Source organism: Mustela nigripes, chromosome 13, assembly GCF_022355385.1.
Source record: "Mustela nigripes isolate SB6536 chromosome 13, MUSNIG.SB6536, whole genome shotgun sequence".
Lineage (NCBI taxonomy): Eukaryota > Metazoa > Chordata > Mammalia > Carnivora > Mustelidae > Mustela > Mustela nigripes.
The window spans coordinates 46602441-46622415 of record NC_081569.1 but is presented as its reverse complement, the minus strand read 5'-3'; the positions used below and the strand labels follow the sequence as shown (position 1 = coordinate 46622415).

At 40.2% G+C, this 19975-nt stretch overlaps 1 protein-coding gene across 2 annotated transcripts in view; it reads left to right on the top strand.

Annotated features, from left to right (window-relative positions):
* The window catches only part of AAGAB (alpha and gamma adaptin binding protein), a 50521-nt gene that overhangs the window by 13004 nt on the left and 17542 nt on the right, over positions 1 to 19975 (top strand). For both annotated transcript variants that reach the window (XM_059372344.1, XM_059372345.1), the window contains exons 2-5: positions 5561 to 5751; positions 5890 to 5986; positions 6312 to 6401; positions 9506 to 9589. In XM_059372344.1, the coding sequence (XP_059228327.1) occupies positions 5561 to 5751; positions 5890 to 5986; positions 6312 to 6401; positions 9506 to 9589 (462 nt within the window). The remainder of the gene's footprint in view (positions 1 to 5560; positions 5752 to 5889; positions 5987 to 6311; positions 6402 to 9505; positions 9590 to 19975) is intronic.

Genomic DNA, 19975 nt, shown 5'->3' with positions numbered 1-19975 from the left:
CTTCCCTGCATTTGTTTCTGCAAGGTCCCAACCCTGAGGTTGTAGTTGGCACCTTTCAGCATCCCACAGACTGTGATGGCCCTTTCAGTTGCAGCAGTCTGATCTGCCCCTGGAACTCAGGGAATAATCTGTTCATAGTGGCTACTAAGTACTGGACAGCAGCACCCACCTTCGGGGGCATTCGCATGTAATCATGGCTATAACATTGTAACAAGTTGCAACACTGCAGATGCTTAACCCCCTGAGCTACCCAGGCGCCCCTCATTATGATTTCCGAAGGTCTCTCTTTCCTTTCCTTGCTTGCTAATGAAAACTCTGGCTTCCATATTTTTGTCCTAAATCACATTTTATTCAATTCTTCTCTTTCATAATGGCTACTTTCCCCTTCAGCTGACGTCAGACTCTACTGCCTCCTATAGTTTTCCTAATTGCTTTCTCTTCTGTTTTAGTCTGTGCCTTAACAATGGGAAAGAAACATTTGAGAAGGTGTATTTTGGGAAGAGAGGGGCCTGAGCAGCTTAAAGAGGTGGCGATTTCCTAATTCCACTTTCTCTTACCAGCTCCTCTCAGTGCATCTCTGACCTAGCTTCCTCCCCATAGGCAAAAACTTGACCTGAGGAGGAGGAAAGGAGCGTTCGTGAGGGGCACTCTGTGTCTGGTGCCTGCCTGTGCCTTCTCATGCACTGTTTCATTTAATATGCAAGAAGCTATTTGAGGGGTGCGTGTATGTCCACTTTTACCACTGAGGAAGTGAGACACAGAGAGATTAGTTTGTCCTTCTCACAGAGGGCCAGCATTCAGATGCAGGTCTGTCTGAACCCAAGTCTGAGCTGTCTCTGTTTGATGGCCTTCTCTGTTGCGATTAGTACCACCAGCACAGAGTGCGGGGAGAGGAACCTTTGGTCCCCAGAAGAGTAGATCCTGTGAAGGACACTTGTTCGTGGGGTGGGAGGTCATGATACCTCGCTGTAAGGACAGCTTCAGTTCCATGAGGAAGGATAAAACCACGTGAGTACTGGTCTCCAGAAGGATCATCTTGATTCAGAGTGGCAGCTACCATTTCCCACTGGGCATAGAAAATATGATTTAATCACTAGACAACTTCTCTTCACAAAGAATGACTTGATTAGTTTGGGGAACATTAATTCAGCTGGAATCAAAAGTGTCCTTAATTCTATGACTGAGGAAGATAGGAATAAGCCAAAGTAGTATCAGTGCACTTAGTTTAGAATAGACTTGTTTTGGGAGCACCTGGCCGCCTCCGTTGGTGAAGTGGTGAAGTGGTCGTCTCTGTTGTGAGATCAGATGTTGATCTGAGTTGTGAGTTCAAGCCCCGGCTTGGGCCGTGAAGCCTACACATGCACAACACAATAGAAGGGACTTTTTTTTTTTTTTTTTGCCTTTTTTGTTCTAGAGTGAATAGGTGAGGGGGTAAGGTAAGGGTTGTGTGTGTGTGTGTGTGTGTGTGTGTGTGTGTGAGAGAGAGAGAGAGAGAGAGAGAGAGACTGAAAATGGATATTTTTTTGGGTTCTGGGAATTCACCTTGGAACTTAGGTTTGCTTTCCTAATTAATGATACAGAGAATATTGCCTCTTATTGACTCTGAACTAAAGAAAGCTAGCTGCCTCCTCCTCTGTGATTGCTTTCCGGTTTTACCCGCTTTGAGGGTAGCAGCATAATGACAGAGGAAGCACAGAGGGGGCCTGAGGACAGAGGAGTGGTTGGGTTGCTGAGCTGACATGCTTCCCTGGTGTGCAGCTCTCTTCAGCTCTCTTGAATCGTTTTGTCATTCACTTGCCATGTGGGACTATCAGGGAAATAAGCTCATGGAAGAACTGAGAAGTAAATAGGAATTGCTGGATTATTGCCGGCTGTCTAACAGTTTCTCAAACAGGGAAAAAGATTTATACTTGCACTTAGAACCCGGGAAAGGTTTATACTTGCTACTGGAACTGGGTTGACATTTAACTTCTCATCTGAAAACACTACAGATTAACTATTTTAAGCTGTGAGACCAAGTCTGTGGTAACAGACTGGCAATTAATCATCTAGTATTTGTCTCTTCAAAAATGATGTATTACAGCCCCACCAGGTGGCTGCCAAAAGTGTGAGTGAGACAGGCCAACACCCGCAAGGAGGAGGGAGAAGCTGCTCTTGATTTTATTTGTGCATCATTTTGATTGCATCAAAAGTCAGCTTAGGGAAGGGCAAAGAAGGGGGAAAGAACACTGTAGGGCTTTCTAGGAAGTCTGGCAGAAAACCCCCACACAATCACTGTGACTCAACTTCGGACACATAAATACCCCAAACGCAGGCAGAATTTTTGAATGAGTTACTTGTGTTTCGGGCTCATATATTCTGGTGCCCTACTTCTGGCTGTTATTTTTAGTTTTTCTAAAAGAGCAGGGGATACTGTAGGCCCATAGGTTAGTTTTGGCTTGTGACCACTGGATGCTTGAATGTGATCTAGCTTAGATTCTAAACATCACATGCAGTAGTGTAGTAGGAAGAAATAAAACTGGTGACCTGAATTTCATTTTATGTCCTTCTCCTTTAGGCAAGTGGCGGCTTCTTCTTTTTTTTTTTTTTTGGCCCTCAGTTTTCCCATCTGTGAAATGAGTAAATGATACTGGCTGATCTCCAGAAACTCTTAGTCATGTGCATGAGCATTTGAGCAATTTTTGTTTTAATCTGGAAAAGAATAAACGTGTTAGACGTTTGAAACCAAATAAAAAAGATGAGTGAGAAAAGCTATATTTAATGTAGACATTTACATTTTTTAAATTAAACTCTACATTATGATATTGATGACAAGAAGAATGAGACCGTTCACTCTTCTCTAGTTGTGAGATGGCACAGATGTGATAATAAAGTCCATATGCAGCCTCGCCGAAAGTATCTGATTAGACATAAAATGTTAAAAATAAAAGAATCTGATAAGTAAATTGAGCTATCAAGTTATTCTAGGCAGCACAAGGAGTATGAAAACACACACACACACACACACACACAGCTATGAAAACACCAAAAGGTGAAGTTTGTTTTCCCAACTTATAGTTCTGTTCTCATCTAGGTTTAGAGAAAAGAGAAATTGTTTCTTTCTGTGTGTTCAGTAAATATCTTCCTCATTTGAAAATCAGACAGTATAAAATTGAAATTTTAAGGGCTCTGAATAACACACTTTGGTTTGTTGTCTTGTAGTTTATGCACTGATTAATAAAATGAACCACCCTTAATGGACCCAGATATCCTAAATTGCAGCTAGTGAGTAGATGACCGCTTCATTGACTTTATTTTTTCATGTTAGTTGAAGACAGTGATTTCAAAAAAGCATAACTGAAATTTTCTTCCAATTTTTGATGATACCACCAGTTTAGGAAATATCATGAATCGATTGTAACGATGGTAGGAATCCTCATCCCACACTCCTTGTACCTTGCCCCTTAACAAATTTTACCCTTTGTGTTTGCCCACTTAAAAAAAAAAAATAGTTAATTCGTTGTTTTAAAAAATTACCCAGGAATGAAGAAAACTGATTCCATATGGTGGCTCCTCCTACCCTTAAAAAAAATCAGCTTATACATTTTTTTGTTACTTCCCTTGGTTTAGTTTGCCTTCTTCCATATGTGCTTTTATCGGCATATTGCTATGCCACCTGCTTGAAGTTTGGAAGATTAGTTTGAATGCGGCATAGACTTTGATCTAGGAAGGTTGTTGGTTTTTTTTTTTTTTTTCCCTGTGAGACATTTACATGAAAACAATCTTTGATTGTCATACTTTATCTGCTCCTCCTGCTTGTTTCCTATCTGAACTGGTCATAAGGCTCCATGAAGGACATTGCAGCAGGTTGCTATTGATTGATAATTAGTAAAAGATTACTTCAGGTAGAAATTAAGCAGCAACAACTGCTGATTTCTTAAAGAGACAAGATAAATTCAGATTTTCAAATATTGGCACAGACCTCATGATAATTTTAAAAAGTAACAATTCTGGTTGTGGTGAAAAATTTTAGAAAGTTAGTTTCACAATGCACCATATGTCAAATGCAGTCTTACATCTATTTTAAATTTAGTTTTCTATTTTAATTAAAAAAGGGGGTTTTGTTTTCAGACTTGTTCCTCCTAGTAACCACATGACGAAAGTTTACCAATGAAAAGCATGCATATGTCACATACACATTTTATATGTTATTATGCATTATTCCCAGCAGTCTTTTGGACTAAACAATTTTTCTCTTTTTGTTGAGCAAAAACTATGGCAGTGGTCCACATATGTAATCTTAGCTCTGGAATTGAAAGTTTAGCTCCTAGTTTTCTGTGCCCTGCTAATTGTGAGTTTGAGGGATATTTCCTATGTTCATCTTCATTTGCATCGAAAAGGAGTGAGTGGCCATTTTGCCACATTATATTCTTATAATAATCCAGTTTCATTGGCATGTTATTTTACTTCTCTAAGCTTACTTTCCACCTCTGTGTAACACAGAGGCTGTGGGTATGGATGTGAGAGATGGGGGTTTAGGTTAGAACAATTTCTAATGTTTTCCTCTTGTGATTTTTTTATGGCATTATGGAAGCAGACTGCTTCGGTGGCTCCGGGACCTTATCTCTACTTGTTCTTCATTGACTTAGCTTTTACTACAAGAATTTCGTTAGTTCTAGCCATGTTGCACAGGGCTTTTTGAAAGATTTAGGTATATTCTAAATAATTAAATGTGCTTGTCTATTATGTATTTAAATTATGCCAAAAGTATCTTTATCAACTGGAGTTGGCTTTCAAAGAATCTGAACAAGGCTGACTTTAGTAAATGGAATTGGGGTCTTTTATCAATATCCTTTCTTTTATATCATTAGTTGAATTGACGTGTATGCATTTGGCCCAAGGAAGATGTTTAGCTTTTATTTTATTAATGGCTTAGCCTTACTGCTACCTTCCTTATAACTTGCAATAAGCACAGATAGTTATAGATTCTTGAAGATTCTTGTAACTTCCATCTCACATGAAGTCCGTAAGCTATAAAATAAATGTAAGCTGTTATTCTTCCTCTTCTACTTGCTCTTTTCTGGGTGTGTGGTTACATGATTATTTTGTCTTCTGTCTAACCTAATCACAATCGTTTTTGTGCTCTTAGAGAATAAAAGCCAATAAGTTAAATTATGTCACCATTACTTTTATAATCAAATGCTAGAGAAGAAAATGCCCTGATAAATGGGAGGGCTTTTGAAATCCGTACACAAAGAGGAGGAGGCAAAGGTACCACGTTAATCTGCTACCTTTTTTAGGTTTTTGTTTTTCAAGATTTACCCATTCATTTGAGAGAGTGACGGAGAGCGAGCAAGTAGGGGCAAAGGGAAAGAACCTTCAAGCAGACTTCTTGCTGAGTGTGGAGCCTGTTGTGGGATTTGACCCCATGACCCATGAGATCATGACCTGGGCTGAAACCGAGAGTCAGACACTCAACTGGCTGAGCCACCCAGGCATCCCAATCTGGATCTTTTTGAGAGACTTGATCAGTGTGTATCAGTGTTGCACTTCCCATGGTAACGTTGTGTCCTTTGTTTAGATATCCTTGGAACAGAAGATCTTGTTGTGGAAGCAGCTGCCGATGATGCTGTGAGGTTTTATCCCTGGACCATTGATAATAAATACTACTCAGCAGATATCAATCTGTGCGTGGTGCCGAACAAATTTCTTATCACTGCAGAGATCGCGGAGTCTGTCCAAGCATTTGTGGTGTACTTTGACAGCACACAAGTAAGATTTGGTTTGCCAGGGACCTTGAGTGAGAAATTATTTGGTACTTTCTTTATCCGCCCCCCCCACTCCTTTTCCATGAGTTCTCTTACTGTCTCTTCTTCTGGTTATTTGTATGTTTGTTTTTCCTCCCTCTAGAAGTCTGGTCTTGATAGTGTCTCCTCATGGCTTCCACTGGCAGAAGCATGGTTACCTGAAGTCATGATCCTGGTTTGTGACAGAGTGTGTGAAAATGGTAAGGCATGCCAATGGGACCATGGTTGGTTCATATAATTGCTGTCCCTTGGTAAACAGAATATACTTTTGTTTTCTTAACTTAGAACAGTACATCTCCTGTGATTATATTACTTTACAAAGTATTTTTAGCTATTTCTCTTTGGAATCTTGCAATATTTACATTTTATTTTTTTAAGAACGGGCACTTGGGTTTGAGTAATCATTTTCTTTATTTTGGATGCCTTTAGGATAACACTGAGGGTAACACTGAGATTAATGGAAGCATTGCAGTGATACGCTGTTTTAAAAAAAATTTTACTTATGAAGATTCTTTTGCACATTAGGTGTAAACCGACAAAAAGCTCAAGAATGGTGTATCAAGCACGGCTTTGAATTGGTAGAACTTAGTCCAGAAGAGTTGCCCGAGGAGGATGGTAAGTATTTATGTGTCAGGAGAAACATGGCTTTGGAGATGTGAGGGAATATTTTAATGCAAGGAAGAAGAGCCATAGTGAAATTCAAAAAACATTTTTTCCTCAGCTGTTTAAAGAGATTTGTGCACAACCCACTGGTGTGGTCTTACTATTAACCAAATAATCCATATTTTGGGCTTTACCACATTGTTAGGATTTTTCAAATATTGTTTTTCTTCTAGATAAATGTAGAGGATTTCTATCTTAAATCTTAGTCATTTCCTCAGTCTCTCTTACCCTTTGTCCGCTGCCAAAAAAAGAGGGTTTGACCCATGCACTAAATAGTTAAAATTTATGTTCCTTATTTTGAATTTCTCACATCCTGAGGCTGAATTCCCAGGAACCGTAGGGGGCATGTCGGCCCTGTTTTTATGTCCTTTAGACATATGAGACTAAAAACAGTCTCAGAATGCCCCCAGCGCCAACCCCAGGGTAGCTCTCCACTTAACTGCCTCTGTGATACTTTGGACCTTACGTTTCTTCCCCCTCTCTCTTCCCTTCCTCCACTACTCTTCTCACCTTCTCTCCTTCAGCATCTACCTGTGCCAGGACCTACCAAGAGAAGACAGGTTTTGGGCCACCAAAACCTTATAGTCAAGTACAGGAGATAAACACATACATGAACAATTGAATTGCCCAATGGAATGTCATAAGTATTTAAAAATATATGGGTCCTGTGGTATTTCAGAGATGCGAGAGATTATTTCTATTTAGAAATTCCAAGACTGTCGTGGCATCATGAACTTTCACATGTCACTTGCTCCATGGGGAAGAAATGGGAAAGGCACAGGGCTTGTAGTGAGGGGACCAGTAGGGATGTGGCGTTAAGATGCCAGTTGTTGCAAAAGACATTCTAAGAGACAGCCAATATGAATTAAAGTACATAGACAGGAAATAAGTAATCATTCTACGAAACCTATTTTAAAGGGAATTAAGAAATCTCTTTTTATATTCTGCCTTATTTAGAATTTTTCCAGAATTTTACCTTTGGGAATAAAGCCCTTCCAGAGAAGAATAGGATAAAAAGGTTGATTTTTCTCCCTCTACATTTTTAATAATAATTGAAAATTAACAAGTACAATTTCTCTTCCCGTTTCTCACAGGTCCCCTAAACTTGGGCCTTGTTTTGTGTATGTGAGCATGTACATAATTGCTTATTTCTGACACTAGAATTTTCTCTTCATCCTGTTGTCCTTCAGAGTCGACATTTGAGTCATTTATTTAAAATATGTTTTGGGGCGCCTGGGTGGCTCAGTGGGTTAAGCCTCTGCCTTCGGCTCAGGTCATGATCCCAGCGTCCTGGGATCGAGCCCTACATTGGGCTCTCTGCTCCACGGGGAGCCTGCTTCCTCTCTCTCTCTCTGCCTGCCTCTCTGCCTACTTGTGATCTCTGTCAAATAAATAAAAATTAAAAAAACAATCTTTAAATCTGTTTTTATTTTGTAATTTCTTCTCCCTTATACCACCATACATCTCCTTGCTCCTTGACTGAACAATGTTCTTGCATTAATATTGCTTAATATTGAATTAGATTTTGACAGATCTTTAGATGAAGTAATGAAATCCTCCCTAGAATTTTTAAAAATAAACCATAAGCTTTGTATGTGTGTATCCTAACACCAGTATGAGACTTCCTGCTTGTCTGGAATAGATTTCATCTTACTGGTTCTAGCTCTTTAGTTCAGACCATATTTTTGGTTTCTGGTTCTGTCATCTGAAGTGTTAGTTATCCTTTTAAGAACTGAATCACTCATAGTTCAGGTAAACATGCCTTTTATTTCTTTCTTTAAACATCGAGGTGAGAAAGCTCACTTTGTATTTTCAGTTTAATCCTTGCCATTGTTTCTGTTAGGTTGGTAGGTCGCTCTTCTTTGGATGACTCATCCAGCCCTCAGTTCTTATAGAGCGCCTACTGTCCTTTAGGCATCTTGTTGGGTGGTGAGCCCCACCTAGAGGGGGGTTTACAGGGGTGAATCGTCACTTCCAGCACCTCTTTCCTCTGGAAGAGGTGTGTGCAGAGTGGCTTCAGCCCCACTTTTCTTCGAGAACAGCGTACATGATTTGCCCTTGATCAAATAGCTAACAAATTATGGAGCCCTCTCCCTGCTTATTCATGTTCTCTCTCTGTCAGATAAATAAAATATTAAAAAAAAGAAAAGAAAAAGAAAAGAGCCCGAATTCCAGATCGGATTTTCTGACTTCTAATTCCATGCCCGGCCAGGCCACTAGACACAGGTTCTATGTGGATTGTGCTGCATAGGCTCTTAGGAGACTTTCTCCTTCAGGCACATGGAAACTACTTCTGCCATCGTTTACCGTATCCAGTCTTATAACACTCATTTCCATCGTACACATATCTGCAAGCTGAGAATATTACCTTGTTATATCCTAACTGGGATTACTGCCCTGTTATTTTGAGTAGTATCAGCTAAATTCCAGAAGCAAAATAGTACCAATACTAACCCAGCTAAATTAAATTGTCCTTTTTTATTTTTAACGAGCCTTGCCTGTCTCCTACACTTATGGTTGTAGTCATTTTACTTCTCTTAAACTCTCTTTCTCCAATCAGGAAATCGTTCTCTGAATATCTACTATAAATATCTACTATAAATTTGTTACTCTGTGATTCCCAGGAGAAGGTAGGGGCATTTACAGCATTTTGTGGCATACCAAGAGGACCATCCCTGCCATCAGGAAACTCGTTATCCTTAAATAGCCAAAATTGGTGTTTCCAAAGCTTTGCCAGGATTGTATAATTAACAGGAACTCACATTTCAAGAAAAAAAGAGTAGATCCCATTGGTGAGGTGATAGAGATGACTTTATCATAGAAACCTTTTATAAAGTGCATTTGTGTCATTGTTTTAGTTTCTAGGATATTCTTATCAAGATCTCTAAGCTCTGTATTTTTTCCTTTACTAGGTAAGTTACAATGTTAAGTACCAACTAAACTAGATAACTAAGCCACAGTTATTTAAAAGTATGGTTTGGGGGACAGACACACACGTGTGTGTGTGTATGTGTATAAATATGTGTATAAATATATCTGTTTCTCCTCCTGATTAGATGACTTCCCAGAATCTACAGGAGTAAAGCGAATCGTTCAAGCCTTGAATGCGAACGTGTGGTCCAATGTGGTGATGAAGAATGGTAAGTAACTTAGGACTAAAAACCTGGGTTTTTTTTTTCTCCTGTTCCTTGTAGGTTTTAAATTATTTGTGTATATGTGGAACCATTTGGCTCATATAAAATATATAGATTTGTTCAATTTTAAGTTCCCAACTGAAGAAAGAGCCAAAGGGGCATCTGGACCTTTCCTGATAGGAATTGGTGAGTCACTTGCACTATTTTACCCCTAGAGTGATGCAAAGAAGTTGGCATCTTTCAGAGGTTAATGTCATGGTGGCGTGCATGTGAGTTTGGCAGTTGAAGCAGGTGGAGGTAGACCTGAAGTCAGGACACCAGGCGGCAGCCTGAGAGTGAGGTCATGGGGTCTGGGCTGATATGGTGGCAAGTGGTCATGGGGCGGGAAGCCAGAGCTGAGATTCAGCGAGAAGGGCGTGGGCTGGTTGGTGCACGTTGGCCCCTGACTGTTGGTATCAGTTTAATGAGGCTGCCATAGAGAAGTACAGCATGCTGGGAGCGTAGAACAGCAGGTGGTTACTGTCTCCGAGCTCTAGAAGCCAGATATGTGAAACCAAGGTGTCTGCAGGGCCATGCTCCCTCTGAAGGTGCCCAGGAGGGATCTGTTCTGTTCTTGCTTCTGGCTTCTGCCAGTTCTTTGGCTTGTGATAGCATGCATACCTCCCGTCCTCGCACAGCCTTCTCCCCCAATGTGTTCACATTTCTTTTTTGTGTGAGGATACTAGTCATACCGGGACACCTGGGTGGCTCAGTTGGTTAAGCGGCTGCCTTAGGCTCAGGTCCTGCAATTAGGTCCTACATCTGGCTCCTTGCTCAGTGGGGAACCTGCTTTTCCTTCTGCCTACTCTGCCTGCCATTCCCCCTGCTTGTACTCTCTCTCTCTGGCAAAAACATAAAATCTTAAAAATAAAATAAGGACAGTAGTCATACTGAATTAAAGGCCTACTCTACTTCAGTGTGATTTCATCTTAACTAATTACACATGCAAATAAGGTAACATTAAGGTAACATGCTGAGGTATTGGGAGTTAAAACTTCTACCTGTGAATTCACTGGAGTGTACAGTTCAACCCATAACGTAGTCCTTTAGGAATTGCTGATTGTGTGGTATTTTTCTGTCTTGTAGCACTTGGTTGTCTCAACAAATACACCATGGTAGGTGAAACACTACGGAAAGGAATGAGAAAACGCCTATTTACACTGAGCTTACCCAATGTCCCCTGAGATAAGAGTCAAGTGGAAAATCAGCTTTATACAAGTAGAATACTTCATCTCAGTTTTTGGTTGGCACTTGAGTGTTAAGTGAGATTGGGGCCCTTTTGCTTGCCTGAGATCTGACCTGACCCATGTCATTCTGGAGAATCTCCTTCTGGTATAGTAAGCTACTCCTTCCCCTTTTCTCCCCTTCTATCCTTCTTCTCCCCCACTTTACTCTTTCTAGGGGGAATCTGATGTGTCTGTCACATTGAGTTGCAAAGATAGATGTTATTCTTTTACAGTAGCAATTAAAATAATGCCCTGCTAAATTTAGATTTTAGCCTATGTTGTCATCTCCCTGTGACCAAGAATGAGGCTTGGTCCTTCTCCTTCCTTCATTGAGCAAATCCTTGTTGAGCATTTATCATCGGCATTGCTCTATACGATCTTCTCTATAAAAATATGTTTAAGGTATGGTACATAAACTGAATCAATTTGGAATAAAATTATATTCAGTGGTGCTTGTTAAATTTATGAGAACTATTTTCAGAGAAGCTTACTCGGCTTCAATCACTATTTGAAAAATCTGCCCCCCCCCCAACCCGATCCCGTCAGTTCATACATTCAGGAAGTACTGCCTTGTAATTTACATTTATAGCTGTACATTTAGAGGTGGGACTGAACACACTTTATTACTTTGGAATTATGGTCAAAGGTGTTTTCTGAAAAAAGGCTGTTCTACCTGTTTTAGACACCAAACAATATTCTTAAGAGAATTGTAGAGCAAGGAGGCATACTGTGGAAATTTCATGACTCTGCCCTGAGCCTCTCTAACCTTTTCTCTTCAGTGTTGGTATGCTGATTTTGCAATTCACAAAAAGCCAAAATACTACCAGTAGCTTAATTCCATGTTAAAGAGGATCCTGAACTGTGTGGTATGGAGTAGACTTAACTACCTTCTCTCTAGGAGGAGCCCTGGATGTAGAAATACAGCCCGGGTCTTAGGCAGTGTCAAGGACATCCTTGTATAGCCCCACATCTTAGATTAGAGACTGAGCACTGTGTGTGTATGGGTTGGGTCATGTTATTCCTCCAGAGTGACCTACTTCCTGTGCTCTTTGCAGGACTTTGCTTTGCTGGTGGTCTGGGGACCCAGGGAACTGCTCCTTCCTCCCACCAGGCTTTTCATGAATGTCTGCCAGCAGGTGCTCACAGTGGTTAAATTTGGTTTTGGGTGATCTCCTCCTCTAGATCTTTCTCTCTTACACCCCCACTCCTTTCTCTTTTCTCTTTTTCTTCTTTTGTCTTTCTCTTGCTTTAAAAAATTGGTGGCTAAATATATGTAGCATAAAATGTCCTATGTTAACCATTTTATACGTATGATTCAGAGGCAGTAAGTACGTTCACATTGTTCTGCAGCCATGACTACTGTAGGGTTTTTAAACCAGAAAACTGTTTAAATCAGTAAGTTGGTTGACAAAGATATTAGAGATATTCTTTTTTCTTCTTCTTCTTTTTTTTTTTTTAACTGGAAGTTCATCCAGTTATTTTAATGAAGGAATAAATGTTTACACAAGATCTTAGAGTGTAGTATACCTAATTCAGTCCAAGGCTACCATAACAAACTCTGACCCAAGCCCTTGAAGATAGGGGCCGGTAAAGAAAATTTCTTATTCGTGAACACAGATGCCATGATTTTAATAAAAAGAATAGCATTTAACTACTGTAATACGTGGCCTTACACTTTATTATGTTGTAGTGGAATTTCTCCTTTACTGCTGTTTCTCTAAAGAATCAAGAGACAGTTTCTAGTCCTAACACTGTCACTGAGCTCTGTGACCTTGGATCTCATTTTGCCTGGGATTCATTTGTAATCTGGAAAATGGAGTTGAGCGTAATCCTTTGCTCCCCTCTGTGGCTACCCATTCCAGTCACCTGGAACACCTTTACCTGTGCCTCACCCGGAGTGTTTCTTTCAGAAAGGTGGGTGGAAGGGGGGTGCCGCAACTGTAGTTTACTGTAAGTGTCTTAGGAATTCAGATCAGCAGCGTGGCTGAAACTACGGACATAAATGATCGTCATCTAGTTCTAACTTGTAAGAGTCTGTGCCTAATCCATGGGAGTAAATCAGGCATTCCAGAAGTGGCATTAGCCCTGATGGACTTGCTTTCTCCGATTCCTAAATTGTGGGGTGTTTGCAAGTCACTCCTCTCACTTACGAAGCTGGCTAAAGACAGGACTGCCCAGTGTAGAGTCACCAAGTGGCAAAGACAAAAAATGTGGGCCATGCCTTTTATCTGTCCTCGGTGCCTTTTTCTAGTAGGAGCTAGTATTACGGCAAAGTTACCAGTGTTTGAATTACGAAATCCACCTGCAGATCTGAAAGAAATAATACAGCCTTTTTATTTTATTTATTTATTTATTTATTTATTTTAAGATTTATTTATTTATTTATTTGACAGAGAGAGAGATCACAGCAGGCAGAGAGGCAGGCAGAGAGAGGGGAAGGGAAGGAAGCAGGCCCCTGCTGAGCAGAGAGCCCGATGCGGGACTCGATCCCAGGACCCTGAGATCATGACCTGAGCCGAAGGCAGCGGCTTAACCCACTGAGCTACCCAGGTGCCCTAATACAGCCTTTTTAAAGTAGCTCATTGTCTCGAAGCATAATTGAGACCCTAGCTGTACCTGGGCCATTTGAGTTTTTTTCTGTCAACCTCCACTCTCTCTCTGGTCCACAATTTAAATCCAGTTTCAAGTGTTCATTCATGCATTAAAAAAAATATATTTATTGAGTACTTATGTGCCAGACATTGTTCTGCATGCTTGGAATACATCAGTGAAGAAAATGAACAAAAATTTCTGTCCTTGTGGTTTTCATTCTGGTGGGAGGCAGTAGTCAACAGACAACACAATTAATAAATTACACAGTGTGTTAAGAAGATGTTAAGTGATACAGGAAAAAAAATAATAAAGCAGGGTTGGGATGTCGAGATTGCCAGATAGACTACAGTATTAAATCGGGTGGTCAGGGTTGGTCTCCTTGAGAGCTTGAGATGTGAGGAAGGAGATGAGGTGCTTTGCCATGTGGATGTCTGGGAGAAGAGCAGAGCAGGCGTTGGAAATAGCTACAACAAAGGCCTTAAGGGAAAAGCGTGCCCTACAAATGAAACTGCAAACTGACCTCTGACGTGTTTGAAGCACATTTAGGAACACACAGTGGCTGAGGGGAGAAGGTCAGATAAAGCAGAGGACCAGATTATTTAAGGCTTTGTAGGGCATCAGAGTAACTTTCACATTTACTTAAAGTCAGCTGGGAGCTGTGGCGGGTCATTGAGTAGAAGAGTGACATGATCTGACTTTAGGTCTAAAAGGACCCCTCTGGCTGCTGGGTGGAGAATAGGTGATAGAGGTGAGGAGGAGCCAAGAAGACCTCTTAGGAGGCCATTGCAGCCCTCCAGGAGAGAGACAGTGGTGACCTGGATGAGAGTTGTAGCAATGGAAAATGTAAGTACAGGTCAAATTCTGGATATATTTTGAGGTGGAGCTTGCATGATTTCTTGATGGTTTGGGTATGAGATATGAGAGAGAGCAGTTAAGGTCTCTAGGATTTGGACCTGAGCAGTTTGAAGGATAGGTTGCCATCAATCGCAGTGAAGAAACTGCAGATGAAACAGACTTTGAGAGGCAAGGTAATCTATGAGTAATTCCGCTTTGGACCTGTTAAGTTTGAGGTGGCTACTAGACTTCCAAGGGGAGATGGCAAGTAGCCAGTTGGATAGACGTATGGAGTTTCAGAAGAGAGGCAAATGCGTGGCATTTAAAACCATGAGCCTGGATGAGATCACCAAAGGAGTAAGTGTAGTAGATAAAGTGGACCAAGGACTCAGCCCAGGGACATTCCAACATCAGGAGAAGAGAAGGAACCAGCAAAGGAGACTGACAAACAATGACCAGCAGGGTAGGAAAACCAAGACAGTAGAGTCCTAGGATCAAGCAGAGTGTTCTTCAGATGGAGGGAACAGTCAGCTACGCCAGATGCTGCTGGTAGGTCAAGTAAGATGAGAACTGCGAACTGACCTCTGGATTTAACAATGTGGGCTGTCACTAGTGACACCAATAGCTATAACCTCTCCATAATCGCAATTTCATGCGTCCCAATCTCTGAACAAAACCGAATTTTCCAGCATACTTCCTCCCTACAGTGCTTCAATCCAACTATTTTACAACTCCACTGCAACTTCAAAACTATCACCTTTGCACTGACCCTCTCCTCACTGATTTTCTCTTTCTCTTTCCTACCGTGTTGTAGCTATTGGTAATGATAAAGTCTCAGGGCATGACTGGGAATACATGGCTGAAGTGGGGGAGAGGACAACATCGGTAAAAGACATTTAGTGAACTGAGAGTTAAATTGTTGGAAGGGTCATCTCTGTGGCTATTGAACTTGCTAGGAATTCCTCAGTATTGGAGAAAATGACAGTGAACCAGTAATTAAAATTATGAAGAAATGAGGGGAAAATGGAGAGGAGGGGGTCTGTTGGATGGTGGTAGTGAAGTTCTTGGACACTTGCCATAGTCTTTGTGAAAATATCAGGAGGCTTTTATATCTGGGGAGATTTTAGGAGTACCTTAATTCATCATTTCTCAGCTGAGACCCACTGAGGGTAGGGGAGTGCATTTCAAATGCTAGAGCCTCCCCTTCAAGGTACTTGCCTGGCTCCCAGTGACAGTTACTTTAGTAAGCCTGTATTCCCTGTTGGTGGATAGGATGACAAATCTCTCAACTACATTGGGTTCAACACTGTTAGACACTTTTGAGCTAGTCTCTTCTCTCCAGTTTAGGAATGGCTTTGATAGCGTCCTTGCCAGATGACCATCCATCCTTTTTAGTTAAATGCTTCAAATAACAGGTACTTCAGTACTTTGTGAAATAGTCTTAGATGCAATTCATTGCATAGAGAAATCAAAGAACTGTTTTTATAATTACTAGCAGATAGAGAATCTTTTTATGCTAGTAGTGTTGGGGGGAAGACACTTGCTTTACTTTGTCATAGAACTGAGAATAAATGGTGACAGTTTTCTCTTTGGATGATGATATATTTTCCCTGCCTCTCACTGTTACTAGCTTTCCTTTTGATCCCTCGTCTTCCTAGTCTTCCTAGGAGATGAAGAAGGTTCCAACAACGGTTGGGAAAAAACTTAGCTCAGGGCTACTGAAGGAATCAAGGGAATGAGAAGAATGGAGATTGTCTAAAGTAGTAAGTTTGGAAAAACCAAAGGTGAGAAGGGATTTAACTGGAATCTGTAGTATAGGATATGTATAGGGTAGATACAGACTGGATTTCCCAAATCCCAGACCATTATAACTTTGATTTCAAATAAAATGAAAACATTATTGAACATGGAAGGAGATAGTTTATGGAGTGCATTACACTAAGCGGTTATCCAAGCAGAAAATGGATATGTTCCAAAAGGGGCTGCAATGAGTTCTCATGAATGGCTGTTGTACCTCATTCAAGTGGGGAAGGTACTTTGCCTGAACTTTTAAGGCTTATATCTTGGAGAGTAATCATGTTTTTCTTCCCACTGTTTTTCTATTTTCCTATCAAGTCTTATACTGGCTGGACTGACTCATGTTCTTGAATTTGGTAGAATTTAATAAAGGGCATTGTTTTATTTAGTATGATAGTGTACATGGCTTAGCCAAGTAAAGGCACTTATGATGTAGAATCTCCATGCATGCTTCTGGTGGGATATCTTCCTTTTACAGATGGGGAAGGGGTGGCGTCAGGAAGGGTCATTGACTTGGCCATACTCACACAGTTCGTCAGTAGCTAAGGTAGGACCAGACGGCAGATCCTCTGACCAGGATTGTTGTGTGTTTTTCCATTATAGTGTGTCAATTTACATTATTGGCTGGTTAGAGAAATGAAAACAGAGTGGTTAGGTAATTTATCCAGGCTGCACATAGGAAATTATTGGTAGAGTCAGATGAGTTCATTCCCTACAGAGCCTCCTCAGCCTAGGTGTTCTGGCATGAGTAGGATTTTAATAAGACAGACTGGAAGTAGTGATCATATCTGAGATTTGGACTTTTTTGCTTACTGCATTTAAAATAAATCCTTTCAAAAAGTAAATCCTTTTAATTTAATTTAATTTTAGAGTTTTTATTTATTTTAAATTTTATATGCTTTTATTGAAATATATTTGACACACAATGTTATTAGTTTTAGGTGTACAACACAGTGATTCAACAAGTCCATACTTTATGCTGTGCTCACCACAGGTGTGGTCCTGTCACCATGTCGCTATTATAGTACCACTGATTGTATTCTCTATGCTGTGCCGAAACTCCCCAAGATTATTCATTCTGTAACAAGAAGACTGTACCTTCCACTTCTCTTCACCCATTTTCCCCAACCCTTACACCCCCACGACCATCAGTTTGTTCTCTACCTATGAGTCTGTTTTCGCTTTTTGTTTGGTTTGTTTTGTTTTTTGGATTCCACATATAAGTGAAATCATATGGTATTTGTCTTTTTCTTTCTGACTTGTTTCATTGAGCATAATATCTTCTAGGTCCATTCATGTTGTCACAAATGATAAGATCGTATTCCTTTTTATGACCGAGAAGTATTCCATTATGTGTATACATGCTACGTCTTTATTCCTTCATCTGTTGATGGACACTTGGGTTGCTTCCGCATCTTGGCTGTTGTAGATAATGCTGCAGTAGACATAGGGGTGCGTGTACCTTTTATATCCTTTGGGTAAGTACCCAGTAATGGAATAACTGGATCATATAATATTTTTATTTTTAATTTTTTGAGGAACTTCCATACTGTTTTCCACAGTGGCTGCACCAATTACAAGAAAATAGAAAATAGATTTCTATTGTTTCTTGAGGTAGGCCCATCACTATAAATTTCTCTAAGGGAAATTTTGCTTGGAGGGATGCTTCCGCTGCATCCCAGAGATTTTGGACCATTGTGTTTCCATTTTCATTTGTCTCCATGCCTTCTTTTCATTTCCTCTGATTTCTTCATTGACCCTTTGGTTGTTCAGTAGCATGTTTTTTAGCCACCATGTTTGTGTTTTTTTTCCAGTGTTTTTTTTTTTTCTTGTAATTTCCAGTTTCATATCATTGTGGTCAGAAAAGATGCATGATAGGATCTCAATCTTAAATTTATAGAGACTTGTTTTATGGCCTAACATATGATCTGTCCTAGAGAATGTTCCATGCATACTTGAAAAGAATGTGTATTCTGTCATTTTTGGATGCTTTATACATATCTGTTAAATCCATCTGGTCTAATGCGTCTATGCGTCTTTCAGAGACACCATTTCTTTCTTGATTTTCTGTCTCAATAATCTACCCATTGATGTAACTGGGGTGCCAAAGTCCCCCCATTATTGTAGTATTGTTCGTTTCTCCCTTTATGTCTGTTAATATTTGCTCTGTGTATTTAAGTGCCCCAATGTTGATGCATAGATATTTACAATTGTAATATTCTCATGTTGGATTTAAAATAATTCCCTTTTAAGAGGCTGTCTGAAATGATGTTGACACTACCTCTATTCCATTGTCCTGCACTTAATCCAAACCATAGATGAAGCTCTTTATTTAATGTAATAAATACTTACATGTTACTTGTGAGTGAAAGAAAGTTTATTTTAAATTATTTAGCATCTCAAGAGAGTATTCTCTTCAATTTGTATTAAAACTCTTATGTAGGGGCACCAGGGTGGCTCAGTGGATTAAAGCCTCTTCCTTCGCCTCAGGTCATGATCTCAGGATCCTGGGATCAAGCCCCACGTTGTTTTTTGTTACTTAATTTCATATTGTAAAACAGGTAAAATTATACTACTAAAATTATAGGCAAATTATTATCCTAGAAAGAGATTTTGAAATTTTTCCTAATTTGAAAATCTTCCTAATATAAGATGTAACTTTTGGGTTATCTTAGAGTAACCTAGTTTTATATTCTTGGTTCTACCAGTGTCTTACTACATAAACTAAGGTATGCATTCTTAATTGGGCATTGTTGTTGCCCACAAAGGGGTGGAAATTGATTCCTGGGGAGGGGAGGCAAAAGAATTACTCATTTTATGTATAAAGCACAGATATATATATATATATATATATATATATATATAAAAGCATATATACAGTCAGTATATCTGTGTTATTATTTCAGTGGGGAAGGTGTATCATAATTAGGAAAAAAAATGTCTAAAAAGGCCTTGAGTGGAGTGCATCTTTGTCCCTAGTTCTCGGCACAGAACTCCTAAGGTATCAACTAATATTTGGGTTTTGTCCTGGCTCCTAAAATAGCTCCAGAGCTATGAAGATGAAGGGAGCATCCTTTGGTATTCAATAACAAGCCCCTTTCAACCACACCTGAGTTTATGTTAATGAAGTGAGCTTTGGAAAGCCCCTGAAGATGAGGGCTGGTTTTAAGGGAACCAGCCTTGTGATGAGAGGGTTAGACCTTTAACCTCGCCCCCTGACTCCTGGGGCTGGAGGTTGAATTAGGCACCAAGAGCCTGTGATTTTAATCAGGTGTGCCTGTGTAATGGAACCTCCCTAAAAACTCTGAGCAACCTTCCAGGTTGGTGAATACCCTAAGGCTCTGGGAAGATAACACACCATAATGCATTACCCCATACCTCTCTTCATCCAGCTGTTCCTGACTTATGATTTTGTATTGAAAATTGGTAATTTAGTAAACTGTGTTCTGGAATCCTGTGAACCATTCTAGCAAATTACTGAACTTGAGGAAGGGGTTGTGGAAATTCCCAGTTTGTAGCCAGTTGGAGTACAGGTGTCAACCTGAGACTTGCAGTTGGTGTCTAAAGTTGGTGGAGGAGGAGGGCAGCCTTGTGGCATTGAGCCCTTAACCTGAGGGGTCTGTGCTAACTCTAGGCAGTTAGTGTCAGAATTATAAATTGTAGGACACCCATCCAGTTGGCATCCTGTGAGAACTGGAGAGTTGTGTAGTTTGGAAAAACCCACACATCAGAAGTGTTGGTTATGAGTAGAGAAGGAAACAGAAATTTTTCCCTTAGGGGCCATGATGAAAATGTTTGAGAAACAGTGAGGTGAAGGATATATTATAAACTCTTCCTTAGAGGAAATCCCCAGATACCACTGTATTCATTGTAAAGGTCAAACTTCTAGGGAGGTTAGGGTTTC